This window comes from Trachurus japonicus, chromosome 21 (assembly GCF_045865225.1).
Source record: "Trachurus japonicus isolate A0001 chromosome 21, Traja_1.0".
NCBI classification, from domain to species: Eukaryota; Metazoa; Chordata; class Actinopteri; order Carangiformes; family Carangidae; genus Trachurus; species Trachurus japonicus.
Window position 1 is genome coordinate 6,650,883 of NC_140927.1, and position 13,962 is coordinate 6,664,844.

The 13,962-nt window shown below is 42.8% G+C and overlaps 1 protein-coding gene across 4 annotated transcripts in view; it reads left to right on the top strand.

Moving 5' to 3' along the window:
• The window catches only part of pde9aa (phosphodiesterase 9aa), a 47,942-nt gene that overhangs the window by 16,877 nt on the left and 17,103 nt on the right, over window positions 1-13,962 (top strand). For all 4 annotated transcript variants that reach the window (XM_085764254.1, XM_085764255.1, XM_085764253.1 and 1 more), the window contains one exon: window positions 849-919. In XM_085764254.1, coding sequence (XP_085620380.1) covers window positions 849-919 — 71 coding nt within the window. The remainder of the gene's footprint in view (window positions 1-848; window positions 920-13,962) is intronic.

Genomic DNA, 13,962 nt, shown 5'->3' on the forward strand with positions numbered 1-13,962 from the left:
AAAAGCTTGATCTGTCTTGGAAGATTATTTATTACATCAGCTACCAGAGCTCCGTTGGACTTTTTCAGACTTTGAGATGATGAGTGTGTTGGAGCTATTTGTTAATTTTGTAATATTTAATCACTTATTATTTAGTTATGTTTTGTTGTTTAGTTTTGAGGAATACACCTTTAATTTGCTTATGATATTTAATATTGTTTGAGTTAATTTGGGTATTTAACAATGCTTTTATTTGGAAGGTGCTGGGTAGCTGGAGCACACCGGGTGAGTTTACATATATGGGTAGGCAGGCACCTTGGGGGGCAGATGGTTCTTTACCAGGGCAAGAGAGGCGGCAAAGGGCCATTGTTCTTTGTTTGTTTGCCAATGGAAAATAAACCTAAGAAACTTCATTTTTTGCCTGGACAATGGACTCTGTTCATCCTGCGTAAATCCACTCCCTAGGTGTCTCAGTGGCTGTTTGATTTGATTTGGTTTTATTATAGTTTCAATATTTTTGATTATTGACATTGACGGGGGATGTATTAGTGTGAGGCATGATAACTTGTCCTGGAAAATGATTTAAAGAGATAGTTCACCCAAAATTCAAATTTCACTCATTATCTACTCCCCCTCGTGTCGACTAAGGGCTGGGAGAAGTTTCAGAGTCCTCCGTGCCTCCTCTGAGTTACAGGGGGGCTCGGCGCAGCACTGCATGTCCATATGACGGTAGCAAACGGGGCTCACTTCTTCGTCCAAAAAGACACACCAAAAAACATCCAAATACCTCCATAGTGCTCGTCTGTAATGTCTGTGTCGAGATTTGCACTGACACAGTGTCTCTCTCCTGCCTGGTCATCTGACTTTAGGGCCTTCAAGATCAATGAGCTGAAGACTGAGGTCACCAACCGTCTGGCCATGTTGGAGAAGAGAGTTGAGTGTAAGTGTGCTTCCTCCACCCACTGCCACACTGTCCCACACTGTCCCACACCTCCACCACCACACACACTTCCACTACTGCAACAGTCGAGGAAGCTTTTGACATGAAGGTATAGTTATAGTATCCCTCAGTATCTCAATGCAAACTCTTTGCACTTTCAATGATCTTTTATATGCTATTATATTTCAGTACTCCTGTTACTTAGTCTGCAAAAAAAAAACTGGCACCCTTAAAGGGATATTTCAACATTTTGGCAAATTTGCCCATTGCCATAATCCCTATACCTACCTTTAATTTTTAAATCAGCGGGACAGAGACGCAAGCTGCTCAGGTAACGCAACAGAGGCGTATGGTATTTTCACCTTTCCCTCATCAAACTCATCAAACTCATCAAATACACAATCCAACAACTCCACAACGCTCTGGTGGACAAGTTGTGACCTGCACATTCACCACGCTATGATATAATAATGTAACATTACGAGTATTTGCTTCATTTGTTGTAATATTACATAAATTATACATGATTATTTCATAGCGTGATGAATGTCACAGCTTGTCCACCAGAGCGTTTTGGAGTTGTTGCCCCGCAAATCTAAAAACAACTTGCACTGACAATTAAAGGTAATGAACCTACTGCTAAAACTATAGGGATTATGGGAATAGGCGAATTTGCCAAAATGTTGAACTATCCTTTTAAGTTATAAAGTTATTAGAATTGTTTAACTAAAAGCAGGAAAAGATCTGTAGATCAAAAAAAATGTGGCACATTGTAATGCTGAGCAATGTTGAGCGTGTGCAGCAGAGTTGAGCGTAGTCTGAGCAGACATGTGAGCAAACTGACAGGTTTCTTGCAACCACAGAAAGGAGATCTGTGGAAGAACAACTGACTAGAACTGACTAAAAGACATTAGTATTGTGCGACTAGCAAAAGGAGAAATGCATATCGAGCACAGGATAGATTTTTGTTTGTGCAATTTTTTTTAAATCAAAGTTATTTTATGAATTATACTGTGAAGACAAATACAAATGCAAACGACCATTGCATCCAATCCAATCCAGCCGAGTTAAGCCAACCTAAGCCAACTCACCCTCTTACCTACCCTGCCTCTATTTCCTTCACACTAGTCAAAGACGGCTGCCAAGCGGTGTAAAGGTCTGTAGTAGACCTTTGAGGTGAATATCTCAGCTTGAGATATTGCATAACCTTTCCAAGAGTACACGAGGGGGGAGGAATCATCCCTCCAACTAGCCAGCCATGTCCAGAAGGCCAGCCGTTGCACTTGTGATTGTTGTGCATTTGTGTTGGTGTAGGGATAGCAGCATGCTGTCAGTGCATGTCTACACCAGTGTTCCTCTGGTTTATGAGGCTGTGATTAGATAAGTTAGAGCTGCACAGGTTATATGGTCTGCTGACCCGCATCTATGGGCTGTTCCATGAACATCCACCACATTTCACCTGCTTCCATGTAATTGATAAGTTGTCATCATCACACTCATTAATGCTCCTCTCTGGAATCATGACCTTTATCATTCTGCAGGTTTTTGGCTTTATTAACTGTGAGGAGGACGTGTTTCGTCCTGAGGCTTCTGACCCCACGCAGCTTTTAAATGGCGGCATCCTGGCTCCAGGTGCAGATGTGTCGGTCCCCAGATAAAAAGCAGCTATAAACCATGATCAATAAATAGGGCAGAAACTGCACTGTCCTGCACCATCAGTGCTTTTTGTTCTTGGTGTTCCCGACTGTTGCAGTAATTACCCACAGGAACATTTAATCAGTGATTGTTCTGTAATCATTCCATCCTTCCTGGTCAGGGCTGTGATTAAAGATAATGGTGGGGTAGAATGCTGTCCTTCACTTTTAGAGCTCAGTGACTTGATGTGATGCTTTAGTTCTTAAGATTCAAGTAGTGTTTCATACCACAGAGTTGCATGATTTACACACACCTTTAATGAACACCAGTTACTCATTGTTGAAAATAAATTTCAGTTATTTTTTTGTACCACAACCGTTTTAGTGTTGTTTAGGCTTCAAATTCATGCATAAATTACGTTGAGTGACAGGTTCACAGACAGTTACCGGCCGTTAATTGGTTGCTCCGAGTTCAGTGGGCGGGTTCTCAGCCGGCAAACCGCTGCACTTCTCCAAATATGGCAAGTAGACTCCCACTAAAATCCAAGATGGTGCAGTTCAAATCCCCGTAGTAGTGGCACAAAACAGACTCCCCCAAACCAATCGGTGACGTCACGGTGCTACGTCCTTTCTTTTTACAGTCTATGGTTGTGACCTGCACATTCACCACGCAATGAGATAATAACAGAACGTTACCAGACGGAGTTGTTTTAGAGGGAAATTCATGCAAAACCGCTGACGCGTTGCCTTCAGGGACAGTTTTTCAACAAGCTGTATTTACCTCTAAAACAACAGCTCTGAGCAGCTCACGGCTCTGCTCCGCCGTTCTAAAAATAGCTTGCACCGACAATTAAAGGTAACGAACCTACTGCTATGACTATAGGGATTATGGCAATGGGCCAATTTGCCAAATGTTGAACTATCCCTTTAAAAATTCAGTGTGTTGTTATGGTGTAAATTAGTGTCAGATGGATCTCTGTGGGTCTGACTGAGGAAGATGACATGTGGTGAATCCATCCAGGACGTCTGCACGATAACAAGACTGAAGAAAATGCAACATGGTCATTTGTTTTGTTTTGTTTTGTTTTAACTTATGCAGTTCACTGCTACAGATCAGCAGCCTGTTGCACCAGCTCTGTGTAAGTTCTACCTTAAGTTAGAGTGTAAAGTCCACACTAAATGATACGTTGAAACTAGTTAAGGTGATACTTAAGATGTATCTTTGTTTAGTTGCACCACAGAGACTTACGTTTCATCTTAACAACGTCTAAACTAAGCAAGACGTTGTCGCAGATGGTGACGTAATCACATAAAGTAGCCAATGAGAGAAAAGTATCATTCCTCGTACAGTGTTTAACGTCTCATGTGAAATCCTCCCTCAACCGGTCAACGACTGGAGAGAAACACAGCAACATCGAGTGGCGAAACTGTCGACTACAAGGTAAGGTTGGCTTGAGGCATTCACAATAAATCACGGTAGTTTTTTTTGTTTTGTTTTGTTTATTTTTTATGAAGGCTACTAGGCCATCACGTTAGTTGAAACAATGTAACAAGCATGATTGACACACAGCAGCCTACCGCTCTGACAGCTTAATTTTTGTCAGATCCAACATCCCTTGTGAATTAATAAATCGTTAAATAGTCACTTGTTAAGCTGTGAAAACATTAAAATATTTTTAACAAAGATAGAGGGACAAATACAAACAGTTAGGCAAACGTTTAGAGCCGCTGTGTATCCGTCCGTTATCAAGTCAACGGACGATCCGGTTCCATAACGGAGCACAGCTGTCCGTTAACTGACCGGTAATATCCATTAGCACGGGCTTGCCTTAATGACTAGGCTACGAGGAAAAATAAAATCGAAATTTCTTCTTTCTAAATTGAATCCTAAATTAAATATGAGCCTATTTAGGAGCAAACTAGTGGACAAATGTTAAAAAAAAAAAAAAAAAAAAGCACAGGGAACAGGGAACTGATCATGTAAAGCCCCGCATAGGGGTCCCGTCCCCGTAAAGCCGGGTTTCCGCCGAATCAACGATCTCTTTATTTCTATTATTATGATTATTATTTGCTATTATTTGATGTTTTACCGTGACATAGGGTTCACGTCATGATAACTTTGACCAGTCAGTTTTCTTTGTTTGTAACCATGGACAGCTCCTACCGGATCGCGCTGCTGTGTCGCAACCCCCACCCCACACACACACACACACCTGAGAGGAAACCTATATTTTAGCGTAGTGTTAAAAGACTATACCTATAAAGCACAAAGTAATGCTTTATTAACGACTCAAGACGGTTACATATGTAGCGTCCACCGGGCGGCGGTGCTAGTGTTAACTTGTAGCCTTTGTGATATCTCGCCTATTGCCCATCTCCCCGTGAGTTTTTCCTCACCCGGTTCACCAGTCTAACGGCAGAGGCTGTTGTAGCCTATGTGTAGTACTGCTTGTAAAGTTCTCTGAGGCAAATTGTTATTTGTAAATTTGAGTTATAACTACATTTTGACTGATTGATTAACGCTACTTTGTGTCCTCTTGCAGGGGTTTGACAATGACTGACCGCAGAGCAAGAAAAAAAAATTTCACACATGAAGAGATAATCATATTAATTACTAAATATAAACAACATCAAGCAATCTTGGAATCGAAATTCAACAACTTTGTTACAAATAAAAAAAAACAAGAAATCTGGGATGACATCACAAATGCCATAAATGCGAAAGGAGTCGAGCACAGGGACGTTAAGGAGGTACGGAAGAAGTGGAGCGACCTGAAAATGCAAGCTGTGGAGGACTTTCCTCGTCATGTCCCCACAGGAGGAGGACCTAAGCCTGACATGGGGCCATACTCGACGCTGGTGCTGGATATCATCGGAGAGGACTCTCCCTCTGTTGTTGGACTTTCAGATGGGATTGAAAGTGAAAGTCCCCAAGAACCTCCAGCTGCAAGAGCAACCCCGTCACCACCTACACCAGCTTCTCCACCTAAAGCAGCCTCACCAACCTTCATTTCACCAGCTGAAGAACCTGTGCCATCACCAGCATCTCACCAACACCCTGAGCCCTCCTGTCGTGCAGGAAAGAGCAGGCCTAAACCCCGCATCCAGGAAGAAGCTTGCAGCCCGCCTGTGCCACCACCAGCCAAGCGTCCTAAAGAACACATGCCTCCTGCTCCAATCATGTCTGAGGACTTAACATAAACTCAGATGCCAATTATTTAATGCGGAGATTGAAAAACTAAATCATGAGACACAAAAAATCAAAGCAGAAAAAGAAAAAATTGAACTTGAAAAAGTAAAATTGAATTTAGAAATTTTCAAACTGGAAGAGGATCTAAAAGCACAGGGATACACCGTCACACTTACAACTGCACTTACACCTTAGGATATCATCAGACACACACTAATGATTACATTCAATTTTCATTATTTATTATTATACAGTATTTGTATTTCTTTCTTGTTTTATAATTGAACAAGAATTAGAAAATTATTATTAGATAGAGTTAGAAAATGAGTAATTGTTTGATTCAATATGTAGGCCTATTATTTGAAAAAATATTATTAGATAGAATTAGAAGTAATTGTTTGATTCAATATAGAAAATAAGTAATTGTTTGATTCAATATAGAAAATAAGTAATTGGTTTGATTCAATATAGAAAATAAGTAATTGGTTTGATTCAATATAGAAAATAAGTAGGCTAATTGTTTGATTCAATATGTATTATTTGAAAATGGAAATTAGATCATTTTGTATGTGTAAGATATATCAATTTGAATTTTTTTTGTGTGTGTATTAATCTGTAGCCTATAATAAAAGCAATACTGTTATGACCATGTTCTTTTTCTTCTTTTCTGATTTGTCAGCCAAAGTAGGATGCTGCAATATAGGCACGGACAGTTGCAGCTTCATTTTGTAGATGGTCTTCGTGAAAATGAACTTGTTGGTCGCCATCATCTTCATTCATAACTTCCTCCTCCACTAGTGGCACTTTCCACATCATCGCAAGGTTGTGAAGGACAACGCAGGCACCCGTTACTGCTGCAGCTCTGTCAGGTTCCATTAAAATGCCTGTGACCAAAGGCACGACAAAGTGGAATAAGTCAGTCCCTATAGAATATGCAATCTTGATCATTTATGATGTTTGGCTACCTGAACAATAATCTTATAAATTATTAATATGATGTTCCATTAGGCTATTAGTCTACAAATAAAGAACGAATTACATTAATTCAATATAATGCAAACCTCTCTGCAAACAGGCCCATCGATTTTTGAGGACACCAATACATCGCTCCACCACATTTCTTGTTCGGATATGAGCTGAATTGTAGCGCTGCTCACTGGCACTTGTGGGATTTAAATACGGTGTCATCAGCCATTTCCGCAGGGGGTACCCCGAGTCGCCTAGCAACCTCCCGGGGTATCTTCCTGCCTCGAAGTCTCTCCAGAGGCTGGACTGCCTGAGGATGAAGCTGTCATGCTTTGCACCTGGCCATTTGATGACAGCGTTGGTGATCTTCAAATCAGCATCACACACAACCATGGCGTTGATCGAAGGAAACCCCTTTCGGTTTACAAAGTCGTTTTCATTCTTCTGTGGCCTCTTCAGTCTGATGTGTGTTCCATCCACGCAGCCAAGGATGTCTGGAAAAGCTGCGATCTGATAGAACTTCTGACGGGTCGCATTTTGTTCTTCAGCCGTTGGGAACTTCACATATTGGTTAAAGCGCTGGCACAGCGCTACCGCGACAGCTCTTATTGTTCTACACACGGTAGATTTGTGCACACGGATCGAGTCCCCAACCAAGTTTTGAAAAGACCCGGTGGCAAAGTAGCGAAGTGCCAGACAAACTTGCAGTGAGGGACTGAGTGCTCCGTTTCTCTCCGTCTGATGCTCCAGTTCCGCGGCGAGTAGATCAGTGATCCGCTGAATCTCCGCTCGTGGGAAACGAAACCGTGAATATAAATCCACATCATCATAGATCTCTAAAGGGTGTATTCTGTCACGAAGAACACGCGGCCGATGTAAAACAGCTGGGAGAAGAAGTTGATCTCTCTCCCCCTCCTCCAAATCATCCCACCTCTCCAAACGTTGCGCCATGACAACCACTACGGATGACTTTACACCTGCCAAGAACTAAGTGTAGGATTTAAGTTATAACTTATGACTACGTTGTAACTATCTCAGCTGGTGCAACACTTAAAATGTTAGTAGTGCGTAAACTCCATCCTAAGATAGAACTTACGTTCAAACTAGGCTATGTTTGAACTTACGCACAGCTGGTGCAACCCACTGCAGCTCCCTGCAGACATTCAGTTCTACAGCTGCTGTGTGACTGTGGGGACAGTGGGGACAGCGGAGCTGAGTCATGAGTTTGGAGTTTTTTATTCGGCGCCACCGGAGCGTTTTTTTCAGCTGTTGTTTATCCATGTTGTCACCTGAGACCCGGCTCGCTTGTGGTGACGCTGCCAGTAGCTCAACCCATCCAGTAACCGGCTGAGTGAGAGCCCCAGACTGGATGACAAGTAACCAATGGGCTGTGCCGATGACCTGCTGACCAGCCCACATTAGGCATCGGCCCACCGGTATGCCAGATGGCCAGTCCACCCAGCAGCTCCAGCCTCAGGCTACAAGCTCTGAACCAGGATCTGGTCAGGTCCCCTCAGTCCTCTGGACAGATCACCTCCGATCAGACAGGGCAGCAGACAACTGTGACCTGTCCTCTTTAATTCTCACCACCAGTGTCTTAGCTGGCTCATCCTTCATCATACCCAGCAGGCTTCATATGCCTGTCATTGTTTCTGTCTGCTCTCTCTACCATAAAGACTTGGTTGATGGTCCAGACCTCATTGAACATGAAGCAGCTGGTGATGTCACTGTGATAAGTCTCTGCAACAGGCTGCTCTATACTAAGTGGATCAGATGAAGCTCATTGTTGTGGTAACGGGGCTCAGTCTGGTTTATGTAGTTGCCTGTGTAGGCATCTGGTGCTTTACATGGCTGTGTACTTGTTAGGAATCGTATCACACAGTGCAGTGTTTTATGACAAGACATACCTCAGTGTGTGTAGTGTAAGAAACACATGTGTTTTGGTGTGTGTGTGTGTGTGTGTGTGTGTGTGTGTGTGTGTGTGTGTGTGTGTGTGTGTGTGTGTGTGTGTGTTGTGTTTAATCCATGATGCGCTCTGACTCCTCTGTCTGGCTGCATGTGCTTCTCCATGTGATGTGGCATTCCATAATAGCCCCCTCTGCGCCGACCCTTTCAGTCACCATGACAACATGACCTGAGTTTGCTTTGGTCACCATGGCAATTTCACCAACTGCTATAGGCAGCTCTCCTTTAAAGCAAAGGGATGGTAAACACAAAGAGTCTAACTGTCTTAATGTACTGACACTGGTCAACCGTCAGCCAATCAGGGTCGATGTAGTCGCTTCATAACACACAAACACACTGGCTCAAAACAACAACACATGCCTATTTGTTTGCATATAAAGCAGGAAGTGAGATCAATCACAAGTCAAAGCTGAAGCCAGAGACATGTTTTAGAAGTGACAGAGCTGATCAGGCCTCGTTAATACAACAGTGCCTCACACTGTGTGCACACAAGCTTAGAACAGCGTATGCAAAACTGTGTGCACACACCTGCAGGCACGGTTTCCTTCAACTCGGAAATGTAACATATGGATCCAGCTCATGTCCTGCCCTCAGTACGCTCCACTTAAATCATAAATGGTCAATGCAAAGCAGCTCATGAATACTGATGATATAAATGACCTGTTGGTCAATGGTTCTTTACAATTCATCATGATATTAAAGCAGAAGTAAGCGGAATATTTGTGTTAATATAAGTCTTAAATAGTTCTATCTTCCGACAGCAATCACTTACATAGAGTGTTTGGTCTGAAACACGGGTCTGTCAGTCACTCTGCTCTGCTGTAAGCCGAGGAGAAAACTTTCCTTGTATCCTACAACCTTTATCCAATGAGGAGAGAGAACGGCATAAAGGGGCGGTCCTCTCTGTGTGTGCAGCCAAGGGATGCGCGTGAATCTGGTGACGTAGGGACGAGGGCGGGGACTGCTAACTCCATCGGCTGACAGGAAGTTAGCCAAAACCACTGGATCGCTTACTTCTGCTGTAAGTGATAAGCAAGAATATCCTTCTCTGACGCGGAGGTGGAGGTGTTGTGAGTGAGGTGGCCACAGCAGTGGTGTTATAACATCTGAGCAACCGGACATTGCAGTAATAATAATAATAAAACTTTATTTATATACAGGGATGCAAACAGCGCGCCGAAAAGCGAAACTCGCTTTTTTCATGACCAATTAGGTGACTTGTGTGAATCGTTCAGATCCGAAGAGTTTTTGTTTTGAGGGGGGGGGGGTCTCAGCGTCTCAGCTGGGGTCAGTAAAATGTTTTTCTAACAGGCTGACAGTGACAATCACGTGAAACTGAGGCGAACTCATTCATGGTCTCTGATTATACTGATAACAGCCGACCTCCAATGTAGACGCGCGAGATGCGCGCTCATTAAAGCGGCGCGTATCCGCGTGCAGTCGATGTGACGGCGACGCCGTTTGGGTTTTTCCCCCCGTGCGCCGTGGAGCTCTGCACCGCGGACATGCACGGTTCCCTACGTTCCCTGTGTCAGGCAGGTGTTTCCACGGAGATCTGCCCCGTTTCAGAGGTGAAGGAAGCCCTGAGTGGAGAGACGTCGCCTCCGATGTAGAATGTGTTCAATTCAAAAAGTGAAACTAACACATTATATAGGGCTATATGTCCATTACACACTGAATGAAACATCCCATGTCTTTATTTCTTCAGTTTATTTTAATAGTAATAATTATGACTAACATTCAGTGAAGACCTAAAATTCAGTATCTCCAAAATTGAAACATTGCAAAGGATTTTTTTTTAAGCATTTTTAATATAGAAATGTTGGCCTCCTGAAAACTATGTCCATCTATATGCACTCAATACTTGGTTGGGGTTGAACTACTGGAAATTGACTTTTCCATGATATTGTAATGTAATTATTTGTTAATGGTGAGCACCCCCCCCCCCCAGTTCCTCTCTTTTTTGGTCCTGACCCGTTTGCATCCCTGTATATAGCACCTTTCAAAACAAATGTTACAAGGTACTGTACAACAAGGTAACAACAATTAAAATGACAGCCAGAACAAGTAAATAAAATCAAATAAAATCAGGGAAGGCTTTCCGATAAAAATGAGTTTTGAGGAGTGATTTAAAACACAACACTGAAGAAGCTGACCTAATGTCCTCCGGTAGATCATTCCAGAGCCTTGGGGCCCGAACTGAGAATGCTTTTTCCCCCTTTGTCATCAGTCGGGCCCCAGGGACAGCTAAAAAACCTTTATCTGAGGATCTCAGAGTGCGAGCAGAAGTGTACACAGATAAAAGGTCAGTGATGTATGCAGGACTAAAACCATTGAGTGCTTTAAAAGTGATTAATAAGATCTTAAAATCAATCCTAAAACGTACTGGAAGCCAGTGCAGGGAAGCTAAAACAGGCGTAATGTGCTCACGTTTCTTAGTTCTGGTTAAAAGCCTGGCAGCAGAATTCTGCACCGACTGGAGTCTGTCCAGGGATTTTTGATTAAGACAGGTAAAAAGACTGTTACAGTAATCCAGTCGTGATGAAATAAAAGCATGTAAAATCGTTTCTGTGTCTTTAAAGGATCGAATCTTTGAAATATTTCTAAGATGATAAAAGCAAGACTGAACAAGTTTGGTCGTGTGCTGTTCAAAGTTTAAGTTGCTATCAAACCAAACTCCAAGGTTTTTTGCGGAGGGTTTGATGCCATCTATTAATGGCCCAGCAGCTGACAGGATTTGTTTAGACATCTGCTGGGACCCAAAGACCAGAACCTCTGTTTTGTTGTCATTGAGTTGGAGAAAATTTTTTGACAACCAGTTTTTAACAGCAGTAATACAGTCTAAAAAAGCACTCAATTTCCCAGGGTCAGTGGCATTTACGGGCAGGTACAGCTGAGTATCGTCAGCATAAAAGTGGAAAGACACATCATATTTTTGTATTATGTGCCCCAGGGGAAGCATGTATAATGAAAATAGGATTGGTCCTAAAACAGACCCCTGAGGCACGCCGTACTTCAGAGAGGAGGAGGAGGACTTGAAGCTATTTGCTGTGACACAGAACGTACGATTTAAAAAGTATGAATAAAACCACTTCAAAGCTGTACCTGAAACACCCACCCAGTGCCTCAAACGATTTAAAAGAATCGTATGGTCAATTGTGTCGAACGCCGCACTGAGATCCAGAAGTACCAAGACTGAGCACAACCCACTGTCGGCTGCCAGTAAGAGGTCGTTGGTCACTTTTAGTAGAGCCGTTTCTGTGCTGTGGTACTTCCGGAATCCAGACTGAAATTTATCAAAGATAACATTTTCCTCTAGGGCTGCTAAAAGCTGTAAAGACACAATTTTTTCTAAAATTTTTGACATAAAAGGCAGTTTGGAGATTGGCCTGTAGTTGTGATGCAAGGAAGGGTCTAGCCTTGGTTTTTTCAGGAGGGGGGTTATGCATGCAGTTTTAAAATAGTCCGGGACACAACCAGTAGTCAGCGAGCTGTTAAAAATAGAGAGCAAGCTGGGCCCAACAGAATCAAATACTTGAGTTAAAAACCTAGATGGAATCACATCAGAAGGGCAGGTTGACACTCTAGTGTGTGAAACAACATCTAAAAGTTCAGGTAGAGTTATTGGGTAAAACTGGTTTAAAATGTCCTTTGGGGGATAAAAGGCATCACTAAAAGTATCAGTAAAAGCATCAGTAAAAGAGGCACTGGGTGTAATCGAGGCTCTGATAGACTCCACCTTATCGTTAAAATAAGATAAAAAACGATTACAGTCGGCATCTGATTCAATGGGGACAGAGGGGGGTGGAGTATTGACCAGGGAATCAACAGTCTTAAATAAAATCCTGGGGTTATTTTGATTAATGAGAATCAGATTTGAGAAATATTGTCTTCTTGCCTCTTTTATCATACAGTTAAAAGTGGATAAAAGGCTCTTCATAATGTTAAAATGAATCTGGAGACCTGATTTTTTCCACAAACGCTCTGCTTTTCTACAATCTCTTTTAAAACTGCGGATACTTTCAGTAAATTGCCTTTATGATGACCTGTTCTCCTGCCACTTGAGGAGGAACCTCCATGTCTCATTTTAATTATCCCAGCAGAGAGGGAGAAGAGAAGTTATCACTCTATACTTAGATCTAATTGTATCAAACAGAGGAAGTCAGTCATAAAGACCTGAAGCTGAGCTGTTTGACACTCTACAGCCCGTCTTGAGCCTTCTGTTATAGATACAGTGTGTGCCATCTGGGCTGTGCTGTGACAGTCTGGATTCCAGTCCAGCCTGTGGCCCTTTTCTGCTTGCCACCATCTAAAAAGTAAATCCAGCTGAGATCCCAGCTCAGTGTCTCGGTGTCTCTCATCCAAGTGTTTCACAACGTCTCAGTTCTAAAATTCATGGGTTTGAACCTGCTCTTTTTTCTGACTGAAAGCTGCTGTCTGACTCCTCCTGCTGTTTTGTCTCTTAAAGGAGACTGAGTGATACATGAACTCTAATCCCACACTACCCAACACTCTGCAGCCTAGAAATGAAATCATTAATTCTAAAAGGATTTGAAAAGCTTTGCGTGGTGGTTCTATCCATCCTGTCGGGGTTTATTTCTCTATAACAACCTGCTTACTATCCCTTAGGCTACACATGATCCGTTGCAGGAAGTGGGTCATTATGATGTGTTGTACAGCTCAGCCAATCAAAATGCATCATTAGTGTGGACTGGAGATCCCACAAAGTCAGGAACACCACCTCAGGACCTCTGTCCTCTAATCCTGGACCTGGACTGAGGAGCACACTCCCTGCCTGGAGTAGTTTCAGCTCTTATGTACAGCCACTTGACATAAGCATGCCCATTGCCTGGATACCTGGTTACTATGGCAACAGTGAGGCACCCACACAGATTTCATCCTCTCAACACTTTGGTCGCCATGGTCACCTATTGTAATGAGAGCAGGAGTGTTGTTAGGGGCCGCGGGGTCCCTCTTCTTCTCAAGAGAGAGGTGGATGATGAATGAGTGAAGGAGTTATAGACAGAGAGCAGCGAAGCTCTGTGATTGGACCACAGCTCAGCTCAGATTCTATCTGACCTGTTCTCCTCATCCTGGGTTGAAGGCGTTAAAGGACAATTCCGGGCAAATTCAAAACATAAAAATCATAAACTGTATAAAGAATGGACGTAGCACCGTGACGTCACCCATTGGTTTGGGGGAGTCTGTTTTGTGCCTCTACTATGGCATTTGAACTGCGCCATCTTGGATTTTAGTGGGAGTCTACTTGCCATATTTGGAGAGGTGCA